This window comes from Stegostoma tigrinum, chromosome 7 (genome assembly GCF_030684315.1).
Source record: "Stegostoma tigrinum isolate sSteTig4 chromosome 7, sSteTig4.hap1, whole genome shotgun sequence".
NCBI lineage: Eukaryota > Metazoa > Chordata > Chondrichthyes > Orectolobiformes > Stegostomatidae > Stegostoma > Stegostoma tigrinum.
The window spans coordinates 10,500,552-10,515,520 of NC_081360.1; the positions used below are offsets into that span (position 1 = coordinate 10,500,552).

The 14,969-nt window shown below is 39.3% G+C and overlaps 1 protein-coding gene across 4 annotated transcripts in view; it reads left to right on the forward strand.

Moving 5' to 3' along the window:
• LOC125453945 (sperm-associated antigen 16 protein) overlaps positions 1–14,969 on the forward strand; it is an 825,922-nt gene that overhangs the window by 41,608 nt on the left and 769,345 nt on the right. For all 4 annotated transcript variants that reach the window (XM_059647037.1, XM_059647038.1, XM_059647039.1 and 1 more), the window contains 2 exons: positions 9,765–9,902; positions 10,026–10,133. In XM_059647037.1, coding sequence (XP_059503020.1) covers positions 9,765–9,902; positions 10,026–10,133 — 246 coding nt within the window. The remainder of the gene's footprint in view (positions 1–9,764; positions 9,903–10,025; positions 10,134–14,969) is intronic.

Sequence of the window (14,969 nt, forward strand, 5' to 3'; positions counted from 1 at the left end):
TGACTACAACTTCGACAAGTTTGTAAATGTAGCGTTTTCCCATCAGCCAATCATTGCTCCACCAACTGAACAAAACAGCAGAAGGAGGGAAAAATTAAATAACTTATTGCAAAAAGGGATCAGAGTTGCAAGTACATTAATGTACAATATAAGCGCAGATAAAATTGCTTTGTTGTAAGATGCTACAAATCATTAGTAGAGATAGAGCTTACTCTGGAGCATTTCAGGTCACAAAAATATTCAGGGCAGAGAGTAAGAAGAAGAAAATGGAAGAAGCGTTAATGTTAATCAAAGAAACTCATTAATGGTCTTTGCTCTTTCCAGCCTTGCTAGTAATCTATTTACACATACTAAACATGTTTTCAATGAACCAGCAATGTCCTGCCTTTCCTATTCAATGCTATGTTTCTCAATTTACGAATATGTATCACCGGAGGTGTTAACTGGATCCATTTTGTTCATGCATACCTTTTCCTTACTCTTTTCAATAATTGAATATCTGTTTTTGAAGAAAAAAGCTGCAACTCTATGCATAGTATTTTCAAAATAGCCTCAGTATGGCCAAAATGTAGTTTTAAAATGATTTGAAATTTACCTCTCTTGTGTACCTCAACATTCCACTTGTTATTGTTTGAGAGATCTGGCAACATTGTGTGAATGGTTTTCATGTATATGGTTTTAGTAACCAAGGCCACTGAAATGTTCAATTTCTCTTCTGTTCTGATGTCTCATGCACGTTTCCATTTGTCATGTAATTCATATCCACCCTCTGTCAAATCTCATAACATTATGTAAAACATCATATTTTTCTGTTTAAATTAAGTGTGTCATTTCTACACCTATATATTGGACTTGTCAAGATCTTTTTGAATGTATCTGCATTTCTATCCTATGTAGAAATAGGCACTTAAGGCACATTTCCTTGCTCAAATCATTGTTTTATTTCTGAAATTCAAGAGATGCTGGCAAGGACAATATTTGTTACCAATCCCAAATTTCTTTTGAGAAATCGAAGGTGATCAACTTTCTTGAATTGCTATTGAACATTGGTAGGTACAACCCAAATATTGTCAGCAAGACAGTTCCAGGTTTTTGACCCAGAGTCAATGAATGAATAGTGAAATAATTTCACAACTGGTATAGTTTGTGGCTTTAGTAGGGTATTTATGCGTGTAGTTCGTATAGGATTGCAGGTTTGGAAGATGCTGTTAGTGTATCTTGCATTTGACATATGCTGCTACTACTGTAAGTTGGTGGTGGAGGGACTATATATTTAAGGTGATGGGTGAATTGTTGTTCAAGCATCTTAACCATAAGACATGGGAGCAAAAGCAGGCTATCACCCCATGGTGTCTACTCCATAATTCAATGAGATTGAGGCTGATAAGACCATAAGAAATAGTAACAGGTGTAGGTTGTTGGGCATCTTGAGCCTGCTGCACCACTCAGTAATATCATGGCTGATCCAACAATCCTCACTTCCACTTGCCTGCCCCTTTTCCCATAACTATTGGTTCCCCTACTGATTGGGAATCTATCTCAGCCTTAAATATACTCAAGGACTCTGCCCCTACAACTCTTTGTGGCAAAGAGTTCCAAAGACTCTCAACCCTCTGAGAGAAGAAATTCCTCCTTATCTCAGTCTTATGTGGTCTCCCTTAATTCTGAGACGATGCCTTCTGGTCTCAGAATCTTCTATGGGGGAAACACCCTTTCGGTATTTACCCTGTCAAGTCCTTTATGAATTTGATGTGTATTAATGAGATGACCTCTCATTCTTCTAAACTCCAATGGGTAGAGTCTTAACCTGTTTAGCCTTTGCTTATAAGACAATCCCTCCATGCTAGGAATCATTATCTTGAACCTCTCTCTGAATTCTTCCAATAAAATAGTATCTTTTCTTAAATAGGGGACCAAAAGTGCACTCCAGGTATGGTCTCACCAGCACCTTGTACAGATGCAATAAACCTTCCTGTACCTGTGTGCTACCTTTCTGTGTTTTGTGCACAACTACAGCTAAGACCCTTTGTGTTGCAGCTTTCATAAAAATGTAGAAAATATGTGTAGGAGTAGGCCATTCAGCTCTTCAAGCTTGTACCACCATTCAATATAATCATGGCTGATTGTGCAATTTCAGTATCCCATTTCCGTTTTCTCTCCGTGCCCCTTGATCCTCTTAGCTGCAAGGGCCACATCCAATTCCCTCTTGAATATATCGAGTGAACTGGCCCCGACAGCTTCCTGGGGGAGCAAATTTCATATGCTCACAATTGAGTTAAGAAATTCTTCCTCATCTCAGTCTTGAATGACTAACCCCTTATTCTTAGATCGTGACCCCTAGTTCTAGTCTTCCGCAAAATTGGGAACATTCTTTCTGCATCTAGCCTGTCGAGTCCCTTCAGGATTTTACATATTTCTATGAGATCACCTTCTGCCACATCTAGCCTGCCCACTCCCATCAGAACTTTGTATGTTTCAAGAAATCACGCCCCTTCCCCCACCAATTCTTCTAAATTCCAGTGAGTGCAAGCTCACTCGATCCTGTATTTTCTCATGTCAGTCCTACCATCCTGGGAATCAGTCTGTTGACCTTCGCTGGATTCCCTCAATAGCAAGAATGTCCTTCCTCAGACGAGGAAACATAAACTGCACACAATACTCAAGGTGTGGCCTCACCAAGGCCCTGTATAACTGCAACAAGACATCCTTTCTGCAGTTTCTTTCCATTTAAATAATGCTGTGTTCTTTTGTTCTCTCTTCCATAATGAACATTTTCACATTTACCCATATTTATACCCCATTTGACAACTTTTCGCCCATTTAGTTAACCTGTCAATATCTCCAAGTAAACTGTTTGTATCCCTCTCACTACCTGCCTTTCCACCTATTTTTGTTTTCTGCAAATTTGGCTACAGTGTTTGCTTCTTTCCTCCAAGTGATTAACATATTTTTGTAAACAGATGTGATTCTAGCACTGATCTCTGTAGAACTCTGCTGGTCACAAGTCGCTAACCTGGAAAAACTTGCTGTTTTCTGCCTATTAGGGAATTCTCTAGCCATACCTATTTACTAGGCCCAACATCATTGGCCCTTACCTTATGACTTAACCTTTTGTGAGGTATCTTGTTTGAATGTTTTGTGTAAGTCCAAATACAACACATCTACTGGCTCCATTCTATTCACTCCGATTGAGACTATTTCCTTTTCATGAAGTCATGCTGACCCTGCTTGATTAGATTACGATTTTCCAAATGTTCTACTGTTATTCCTTGATTATTGGTTTTTGATACTTCTCCAATAATAGATGTTAAGGTATAGTTACCCGGGATTTCTCTCATTCCCTTTTTCAATAGAGGTGTCACATTTAGTTTTCCTAACCTGTAATATGCTTTCAGAATTCAAGAATTTTTGTGAAACATCATAACCAATGCATCCGTTATCTATGTAGCTACCTCTTTGAGGATGTTAGGTTCAAACCATTAAGGCCAGGGGATTTCTCTGTATTTAGTCCTATTAGTTTGACCTATAATACTGCCTTAATGATGGTAGTGATACTTAATGCCTGCCCCAAATTTTTTAGTATTTGATAATCCTCAACTCCACTTCCCAGCCTTTTTCACATAACTTGTTTCTTTTATTCATTTAAATATCTACCTCAGCCTCGAATATACTTATAACCTAGTCGCTACAGCCCTCTGCACTAAAGAATTCCACAAATTCACTATCCTCTGAGAGAAAGTGAAATGGCTGCACAGTTGGTTCTACAAGTGGTTTCACATCCAAAACTGATTTCACATTTAGGGTGAAATGTAGGAGTAACAAGCCCAGAGACCCTGGATATCTAGTTTTTCAGGACTGAATAAGAAGGAAAAGAGAGACATTTAGCAGGTACAAAGTGTGCAAATCAGTATTAGTGAATTCCAAGATATTTTTTAAATGGAAGAGGATAACTAGGGAAAGAGTTCAGCCCCTTTAGGAACCAAGAGGGCAATCATGGATGGAGCTGGAAGACATTGGTAGTGTGTTAAATAAATACTTCACTTCTGTCTTCAGAAGGAAGATGTAGGTACTGAAATTGGGAGTGGGTCTGTGAGGTTAGTGAGCAGATTTACGTAACAAATGAGGAGTTATCGGAGATTTTGGCATGCTGAATGTTGAACAAATCCCCAGGTCCAAATGAATTGTATCCTAGTTGTGAGAAGCGAGGGCGGAAATTACAGGAGTTCTGATCCAAATTTTTCAATTCCTGGTGGCCACAGATGAGTTTCCAGGGGAGTGGAGTGGAACTAATGTGGTTCCACTTTTCAAGAAGGGTGGAAGGGATATACCAAGGAATTACAGACCATTGAGTCTCACATCAGTGATAGGGAAACATTGGAGAGAATTCAGAAGGACAGAATGACTTTTAGTATGGAGAGGCAAGGTTTGTTCAAGGGTAGTCAGCATGGCTTCGTCAGAGAGAGGCCATGCTGAACAAATCTGAATTTTTCAAGGATGTACGGGTAGTGCAATTGATGTAGTTTAAGTAGATGTCAGTAGTGCCTTTGATGAAGTCCCACTTGGGAAATTGATAAAGAAGGTAAGCACATGGGATCCATAATTACTTGGAATGATGGATCTAAAAATGCTTAATATTAGGAGACGGATGGTGGTGATAGAAGGTTGTTTGTGTGATTGTAGGTCAGTGTCCAGTGGCACACTAGTGGAATTTGTCCTGGGTCCTTTATTGTCTGTGGTATGTGTAAACAAGATAGATGAAAATGTTGGGCGGCATGTTAAGTCAGTTTGCGGGTAACACAAAGATTGGCTGCATGGTTAATAGTGAGGAAGAAAGTCTTAGATTACAAGAAATATAAATATACAATATAACTATAATTAAAATTGCAGGTTGAGTCAGTCATCAGGAAGGCAAATGCAATGTCTTACTTATGTAGTCTATAGGCTAAAACATCATCATCGGTCGCAGGAGTCACAATTCTTTCAGAGATATAGTCCTCACAGAAAGCAAACAGACCTTTAGAGGACTTGAATGTAAAAGCAGTGATGTACTAATGAGGATTTATAAGGCTCTGGTAAGGCCACATTGGGAGTATTATGTGCAGTTTTGGGCCTCCTATCTCAGGAAGGATGTACTGGCCTTGAAGCAGGTTCAGAGGAGGTTCACAAGAATGGTTCCAGAAATGGAAAGCTTAACATATGAGGAACATTTGAGGGGGGATCTAATTGAAACTTACAAAATACTGAATGGCCTGGACAGATTGGATATTGGGAAGATGCTTCCACTGGTGGGAGAGACGAGGACCCAAGGGCACAGCCTTAAAGTAAAGGGAAAATTTTTTAGAATGGAGATAAGGAGAAACTTCTTTAGCCAGAGAGTGGTGAATCCATGAAATTCACTGCCACAGAAGGCTGTGGAGGCCAGGTCATTGAGTACATTGAAGACTGAGATAAGATAGGTTCATGATTATCAAGGGTTAGAGGGAGAAAGCGGGAGAATGGAGTTGAGGAACTATCAGTTATGATTGAATGGCAGAGCAGACTCAATCAGCTGAATGGCCTAATTTCTACTCCTATGTCTTGTGGTCTTTTGGATTGGGCAGATGAGCTTCAGATGGAAATTAGCCCTATAAGTACAAGACGATGGAAGAAATAACGTGACAAAGGAGTACTCAGTGAATGCTGGGACAGTAAGATGATCAAAGAAACAGGGGAATCTTGGTTTGATTGTCCACAAATCCCTGAAGGCAGCAAGACAACATAATAGGGTATTAACAACACTAGGATTTTATCTATCACTTCTGTCTGGGGCCAGCACTAACTCTTCTCTCCAAGATAACCTAATTCACTATCTATCTCTTTCTACGTGGCCATCCTGGTCCAGGAATTTCACAGGATTTCGCCATTCAAAGTCAAAAGTAAAGGTATCCCTGTCTCAGCCATGGGCGTTTCCCTTAAGCTTAAAACAAACAAGTTTCTGAAGTCTGTAACAAACCTTGAAGACCTATTATTTACCATGCTGGATGGCAAAACAATTGAAATACATGGAAGATTATTAATAACGTACAAAATCCAGTCATTTTAAAGCGAGGTTTCAAATACGTTTTAAACTACTATAACTCTGTAATGCTTTAAGAAGTTAATTATTAGCTTCAGTTACACAGAAAACCCACTGGTTACCAACTCAAAAACCTGGAACCCAACTGAAAACAAATGCTATTGAAAATTATATATAAAATTCACACCGTTTACATCTCACACAACTTTAGGTTGGCAAAGTGTACCAAGTGGAGTGCCGCATTGATTGGTGCTGTGCCCTCAATTAATTAAGGTCTATATTGATGATTTAGATGGAACAATCAACTGTATCACAGCTAAATTTGATGACATTGCTAAGGTAATTAAGAAAGCAAATTGTGACAATGCAGCAAAGAGATTCCAAGAAATATAGGTGGATTACGAATGAGTTGTGAAAATTTGGTAGATGAAGTATGATGTGGCAAAATGTGAGCTTATAATTTGGCAGATGTAAGAGGAAACACTACAGAATAATGCTTACTGGCTGTAAGCCATTATTCTTTGTAATCTGTACATTAATAAGTTCTCATTGCTTTTTAATCCTTTGGTTTTAATTTTGCAAACAAATCAATTCAAACCCTGCCCCAACACTGGACCTTGTATCACTCCAATGGTAATTGGCTGCCCATTCAATATTTGTCTATGCATATCTAGCTGCTCCTTGTTATATATCAGCTGATTGCTTATTTATCCATTAATCAACTATATACCAATCCACTTACAGTATATTTCTATCTCATCTTTGTGCTTGAACCAAGTGCAGTAGTCTGTTGTACAGTCTGAAACACATTCTTGGTACTCAAGTAGTTGACGTTCCTTCCCTCCAGAACAATTTGTTGATAAAATGAACATGGCACCCATCCCTAAAACAGCACTGAATATGGATGTGAGTTTGCTCGCTGAGCTGGAAGGTTAGTTTTCAGACGTTTCGTCACCATTCTAGGTAACATCATCAGTGAGCCTTCGACGAAGCGCTGGTGTTATGCCCCGCTTTCTATTTATCTGGTTAGGTTTCCTGGGGTTGGTGATGTCATTTCCTGTTCTTTTTCTCAGGGGATGGTAGATTGATTTGGAGCCAATGTGTTTGTTGATGGAGTTGGCAACTGGAACTCCATCAACAAACACATTGGCTCCAAATCAATCTACCATCCCCTGAGAAAAAGAACAGGAAATGACATCACCAACGCAGGAAATGGCATCACCAACCCCAGGAAACCTAACCAGATAAATAGAAAGCGGGACATAACACCAGCGCTTCGTCGGAGGCTCACTGATGATGTTACCTAGAATGGTGACGAAACGTCTGAAAACTAACCTTCCAGCTCAGCGAGCAAACTCACATCCAGAACCTCAACCTGAGCTACAAATCTTCTCAAAACTCGCTAGCACTGAATATTTTGGCTTAGCCTTGAAATTTCAAACCCTTTTGTGAAAGCAGACATGTTTGACTTTTTAAATGTAATTTATAGTTTATCCCTTGCCTCTCTTGAAGATTGGAGTCTCATCTGCTATTTTTCAATCCTTTGAGATTTGGTCATTGAGAGCTGTGAACTCTAAGTAATACACTGAAGAGGATTCTTAATAGTTTGAACCAACTTCATTGGAATCCTACAATAAGAATTATTAAAACTAGGAATCTTATCAACTTCAACAATGTGTGGGGGACAGACAGGAAAATGGAGTTAGGTCCACAGCCACATTCGTAATGATTACTGTGAATGGCAGAACAAGCTCAAAGGGCCAATTGCTAGTCCTAATTACAATGTCTTGTGTGATTTTTTTTTAACACATTTCAATTTATATTCACATTTAAACTGCACTTCCAATTATGACCATTTTCTCCAATCCTGTTTCTTTTGTGAACACTTGAAAAATGACAGTTTTCAGCAATTTCTTTACCTTCAAGCAGAACTATTCTCATCTGATTTTTTTCAGTGAGAAATAATCTCCTGTTTTCATCTTTTATTTATTCCAGTCATGCTTGAACTATAATTAAGTTCTCTGCTTCATATCTCCAGCTGTGGTCAGTCTTTGCAGTTTTCATCAGTTTCTGGTGTACCTCAGGCTATCTAGAGATCTCTTTATCCTGTTTCAATCTGCACAAGTATTATCTTTCCACTAAATGACTTACACAACTTTGTTCATGAATCAAATATGTTTTACTGTTACCATCAACCTATTGAAGGATCACATTCCTACGTTATTTTAAATATAATCTTCCTTAAAACCGTACAATTCTTTTCTTCTAAATTGTTTCCTTCCAGCATCTCTTCCTGTTTTAGTATTCAATTGCATTACTTCTTATGCCTAAAATGATTGTATTTCACCATTTAATTTTTCAAAATCAGGTTTTTTTTTACATAATCTCTTGATTACCCTAAAGGTAAGAATATAGAAATATGGGAAATAGGAACTGGAGTAGGTCATTCAGCCCTTTGAGCCTTCTCTGTCATTCAATATGAACATGGCCGATCATCCTACTCAGTACCCAGCTCCCACACACCTCAAGCCTTTTGAACCCTCTATCCTTAAGAACTGTATCGATCTCCATTATAGTTACATGACTCAAACTGTCTTCTGTTTCCTCATTCATGGGATGTAGATGTCAGTGGCAAGGTCAGCGTTTATTGCCCATCTCTAATTACGTTTCACAAGGTGGTGCTGAGCCATCTCTTTTGTTTCAGTCGTTTGGCTTACTGAACCATTTCAAAGGGGAGCTAAGAGCCAACTGCATTGCTTTGGATCTGACAAGGTAAAGTTAGCAGATTTCCTTCCATGAACCACATAATTAAATCAAAGGATTTTCTAACTATTTGGTAATTTCACAGTCAGCATTACTAGTACCAACATTTTTCTACTAGACTTATTTATTTCATCAATAACGTGTAAAATCTAAAAATTTAAATCTATTATACTGAATTTTTAAATTCTCAAGCTGCCTTAGTGAGATTTCATCTCATTATCTCTGGATTATCAGTTTGATACTTCAACCTTGTTTGTTGTTTCCTGTCATTTATTAGAACTAATAATTTGTGTTCACTTTTGTGAGTTTTTATTAAATTCACTATTTTAAAAAATAAATACCTCTACTTTTCATAAATTTGCTCCTGTATGCATCTTGTCAGTCACTATGAGGAGAATTGACATTCCTTAGGAATGTTGTGGAATACTCATCAGTGTTGGCATCTCCTAAGCAACTGCATCATTTGGTACCCTTTCACTTATTTCCTTTGCTAATGTTTTCATTTGATTGTCCTTTAATTCTGTCAAGGGAGACTGTTTCAGTTCCTGCATTCAACTTTGTATGCAATGTATTGTTGTAATATATCCCCATCTTCAACAAGTAATTCTGCTTTGCCTTATGATTTAACTTCCTCTAAACACATGCAACACTGCAAATTGACTGCTAAATCACTGTTAGATTTCAAATCAGCTTCATTCACTTCTACAAACTATATTTCCTCCCTAAAATGCCAGAATGCCTAACTGACCTAATTCAGAAGATCCTTTAAAATCCTTAGTCCCGCATTCATAATTGTTTTTAAAGTATAGACTGTTTTGCCTTCCTCTCCATGTTATGCCATAAGATTTGAACGAACCATAGTTTTTTCATTTTAATAATTGTTACTGTAGCATATAATGAATCAGATTTTGGCTTGAAACTCATTTTGTACATTTTGTCTCATCAGGTACGAAATGCTGCAGAAAGGTCTACTGAAATTGCAGGACGTGGGATTTGTTCCTGATGTATATGCCCAAAATCAGCTGCTAGAAAATGAGGTGAAAAACTTGAAGAAAGATCTTGAGAACTGCAAGATAGCAACCAAGTATGTAATAAATAACTTAATATCACTTGAAGATCTCAAAATTATTCTATGTAGAAATATATTTGTATAAAATGTTACTAACGCCTTAGCAGCATTAAAATTTGGCCGTTTTTGCACTTGCAGAACAGCTGGTGAAACATTAGTGAAACTTCGGAAAGAACGCGATTTTCACAGGATGCATCATAAGCGTGTGGCACAAGAAAAGAACAGACTCATTAATGATATTAAAAGGTAAAGTAACCTGCTCAAATCTTTGATATTTTAAGTGCTATTTGGAAAGTGTGACCATTTAATAATCATATGAACTACTTATGAAAATATTAAACATTAATACAATAAATAACTAGAACTTGGTTAATTCTTGGAGGTTGTTTATTATTAATTATTTCAAAGGAGTGCAGTGATTGTGGAGACTAGTGAATCAAAGAATGTTTTGACAATTGAAGTGTTCTGTCTTACGTTGTTGCCATGCCCTCCCAACACAATCATCTACTTCTGTGTTCCTGGACTTGACAAGTTCTATTGATGGTTTTCACCTTGACATCCACTTTCGAATATTGGTTCAGATTTTACTGTTAATGAAGGGACAATGCCTGTTGTTAATCTGGAAGAAGGTGCTGCAAAAAGCTGCCATATATATATATATATATATATATATATATATATACACATATAGGATAGATTTCTTCTATACCAACATCACTTTGAATTTGGATAACAAAGTGTGGAGCTGGATGAACACAGCAGGCCAAGCAGCATCTCAGGAGCACAAAAGCTGATGTTTCAGGCCTAGACCCTTCATCAGAGAGGGCATGGGGAGAGGGAACTGGAATAAATAGGGAGAGAGGGGGAGGCGGACCGAAGATGGAGAGAAAACAAGATAGGTAGAGAGGAGAGTATAGGTGGGGAGGTAGGGAGGGGATAGGTCAGTCCAGGGAAGATGGACAGGTCAAGGAGGCGGGATGAGGCGGTAGGTAGGAAATGGAGGTGTGGCTTGAGGTGGGAGGAAGGGATGGGTGAGAGGAAGAACAGGTTAGGGAAGCAGAGACAGGCTGGGCTGGTTTTGGGATGCAGTAGGGGAAGGGGAGATTTTGAAGCTTGTGAAGTCCACATTGATACCATTGGCCTGCAGGGTTCCAAAGTGGAATATGAGTTGCTGTTCTTGCAACCTTCGGGTGGCATCATTGTGGCACTGCAGGAGGCCCATGATGGACATGTCGTCTGAGGAATGGGAGGAGGAGTTGAAATGGTTCGCGACTGGGAGGTGCAGTTGTTCGTTGTGAACCGAGTGGAGGTGTTCTGAAAAGCGGTCCCCAAGCCTCTGCTTGGTTTCCCAAATGTAGAGGAAGCCACACCGGGTGCAATGGATACAATATACCACATTGGCAGATGTGCAGGTTTTGTTGCGAACCAAGCGGAGGTGTTCTGCAAAGCGGTCCCCAAGCTGAAGGTTGCAGGAACAGCAACTCATATTCCGCTTGGGAACCCTGCAACCCAATGGTATCAATGTGGACTTCACAAGCTTCAAAATCTCCCCTTCCCCTACTGCATCCCAAAACCAGCCCAGTTCTTCCCCTGACCTGTCCATCTTCCCTGGACTGACCTATCCCCTCCCTACCTTCCCACCTATACTCTCCTCTCTACCTATCTTGTTTTCACTCCATCCTCGGCCCGCTTCCCCCTCTCTCCCTATTTATTCCAGTTCCCTCTCCCCATCCCCCTCTCTGATGAAGGGTCTAGGCCCGAAACATCAGCTTTTGTGCTCCTGAGATGCTGCTTGACCTGCTGTGTTCATCCAGCTCCACACTTTGTTATCTTGGATTCTCCAGCGTCTGCAGTTCCCATTATCACTTGGAATTTGGCACCACTTATATACCCAGGGTGTCCAGCACCTGGGTAAGCTGCAGATAGCTTGATCACCAAGTGCGGATTTCTATGGCACATCATTGTATTTGCTATTTCTGGGTGATTATAATCACTCTCTGCAAATTTTGAACCTATTAGCAAGAATCTTTGTGTATCAACATGATTAATTATAAATTAAACTTGCTGTAATCTGTGAAGCATTGCCTGTCAAAGGTCAAGGTATATGATGTAACCTATATAGAAGTGAACTTGGCTGTGAGTGTTTAGAGTTTAGGAGAGCATAAGGTCTTGGAAACTGAAGGCATGGCTGCCAAAGCTGAAGCTGTTAATGTCAGCGTGATCAAGGGCAGAATTGGAGGGGCAGAGCTATCTTGGGAGCTTAAAGAGCTAGAAGAAATTATAAAAAATGGAGCATGGAGGAATTTGGAAACAAAAAGATTTTGAAAATACGCAGCTGTCATGAAGACTTTTCTTCTAAGCCTTAAAAAAAATCCTAGGGATTCAAAGATAGCAATCAATTTGTCGCACACTAACCTTTGATTTCACAATGACTGATGCCCCCAAATGTTGCAGATCAACTTGGTTTGCTTGCCGTAACCTGGAAAGTAGCAACTGCCATGGATCAGGAAATAACGTGTTTCATTCCAAATTAACCTTGCCATATCTGGAAAATGTCAAAGGTCAAGATACATGATGCAATCTATTTAGAAGTGAACTTGGATGCAAACGCATTACTTCTGCGGCAGTATTATCCATGAAGATGACATTGTTTTTTGATGAAGTATATGGCAGTTTATTATGTTATAAAGGTAAATGTATATCTGTTTTATGACTGATCTGCAGGTGAAGGTCGCCAATTTGTTACAATCCCTGGTGAGGAGAGAGGACCTGGCTCCCCCTCTTTAATCAATTATTTGGTTTGTTGCAATAAGCTTAATTTAAAAAGGATCCGTTCTCTTACACCTTTCTCCAGTCTGAATGTACAAGTGTTTCAAAAAGAGCCAGGCTTTATTGAGTTAAAAGAAAATGTGAGCTAATTTGCTACTAAAATGCAAGAAGATAAAATAAAACTTTTGTTTTACTTATTTACAGGATGAGGATGTCACTGGCTAGGTAGCATTTGTTGCCCATCCCTAATTATTCAGAGGGCAGTTAAGACTCAACCACATTGCTGTGGGCCTGGGATCACATGTAGGCCAGACTCGTTAAAGATGGTAGTTTCCTTCCCTATATCAAATCAGATGGATTTTTCCAACAATCAACAATGGAATCATGGTCATCATTAGATTCTAAATTCCAGTTTTATTTTTTATTGAATTCACATTCCGCCATCTACCATGACAGGATTCAAACCTGGATCCCGAGAACATTATCTGGGTCTCTGGATTAACAGTCCAGTGATAATACCACTAGGCCATCACCTCTCCCCAAATATACATAGATTAGGAATGAGAGGTGAGTACAGAAAGTTAGAAGTTAAAAAGGAGTATTCAAATCAATTAATACTTGTCTATGAGAAATCAACTGTGAACCATTACAGTTGTTAAGTTGGATGAGTTTGAAAGTGCTGACTTTGGCTGTTAAGTAGTTGTTTGGAGAGTCTTGGTTTTGCAGCTAGCTGAAAGGAAATTCTCCAGTTTATTTTGGCGGTTGCTTTGCTAATAATTAGTTTTAAAAGTCAAAGATACCTTTGTTTTTATCTCGCACACACATGGTCGTTTTGTAATAGCTTCCAGCTGTACCTTCACAGCACACTTGAGAAATATACAAGTTCAGCCATAAGCTTGGACACTAACACTCCAGCTCTTTAGTACACAAAGACCAAAGGAGTTGCGGTTGGTTTTATTTGTGCAAGGATAAAATGTCTTTTGCCCGGAATTAGTTTATTTCAACTCGCATCATGTTGACAATCTGGGACACAAGATGCAAAATAACATGGTTCACTTTTTTGAATTGCATCTCTCCACTGAAGTTCCCTTGACACTCTTAAGGTGTGGTAGTCCATGATTCCTCTCAGGACTCAGTGTAATCAACAGGATGACGCCCTTATCCTGTTAATGAATAAAAAAAATTCATGCAGCCACTGAATTTGCGTTTTCAGCTTCCTTTTGGCCTGTATATCTATATTTTAAAAAAACAGATAATTGTATTTAGAAATTTAATATACTTGCAAGTCATTTAATGTTTCATGCAACTTAACCTCACGTGCTGAATGGAATGAGATTAATTCCCATTTTGCTACTAAGGGAAGAAATCTGTTAAATATAAACAGCAAAACTTAGCATGTTCCTGTAGACTTGCCAAATGTTATCTTCTCAATTTTAACTAGATCTTTTTAGGTTCTGGCCAGAGCATATGCAGTATCTTTTATTTATTTATGGGTTATGGGCATCGTTGGCTGGCCAGCATTTAACGTCTGTCCCTGGTAGCCCTTGAAAACAGGTGGGTGAGCTGCCTTCTTGAACCGCTGCAGCCCACGTGCTGTGGGTTCTCTCATAACACTGTTAGGGAGGCAATCCCATGATTTTGACCCACAAATGGCACTAGAACAGTGATATTTTCCAAGTCAGGATGGTGAGTGGCTTGGTGGGGAACTTGAAGGTGGTGGCGTTCCCATGTACCTGATGCCCTTGATCTTCTAGTTGCAAGTGGCTGTGGATTTGGACGGTACTGTCTAAAAATCTTGGGTGAAGTTCTGCAGTGCATCTTGTAGGGTAATACATGTTGCTGCTACTGAGCAGTGGTGGAGGGAGTGGATGTTTGTGGATGTAGTGCCAATCATGAGGCCTGCTTTGTCCTGAAAGGTGGTAAGTTTCTTGAGGGTTATTGGAGCTACACTCATCCAGGCAAATGGGGAGCATTCCATCACTCTCCTGACTTGTGCCATGTAGATGGTGATGAGGCATTTGGGATTCCGGAGGTGAAATACTCACTGCAGTATCCCTAGCTTCTGACCCAGTCTTGTGGCTACTGTTTGTTATGTAATGTGTCCAGTTGAGTTTCTGATCACTGATAACCCCAGGATGTTGATAGTGGGAATTCAGTAATGGTAACATTATTGAATGTTGAGGGGCAGTGGTTAGATAGTGCGTTTTTGGAAGTGGTCATTGCGTGGCATTGTATGGAGTGAATGTTACTTGCTGCTTGTCAACCCAAGCATACGTATTATCCGGATCTTAATTAATTTGAACATGGACTGCT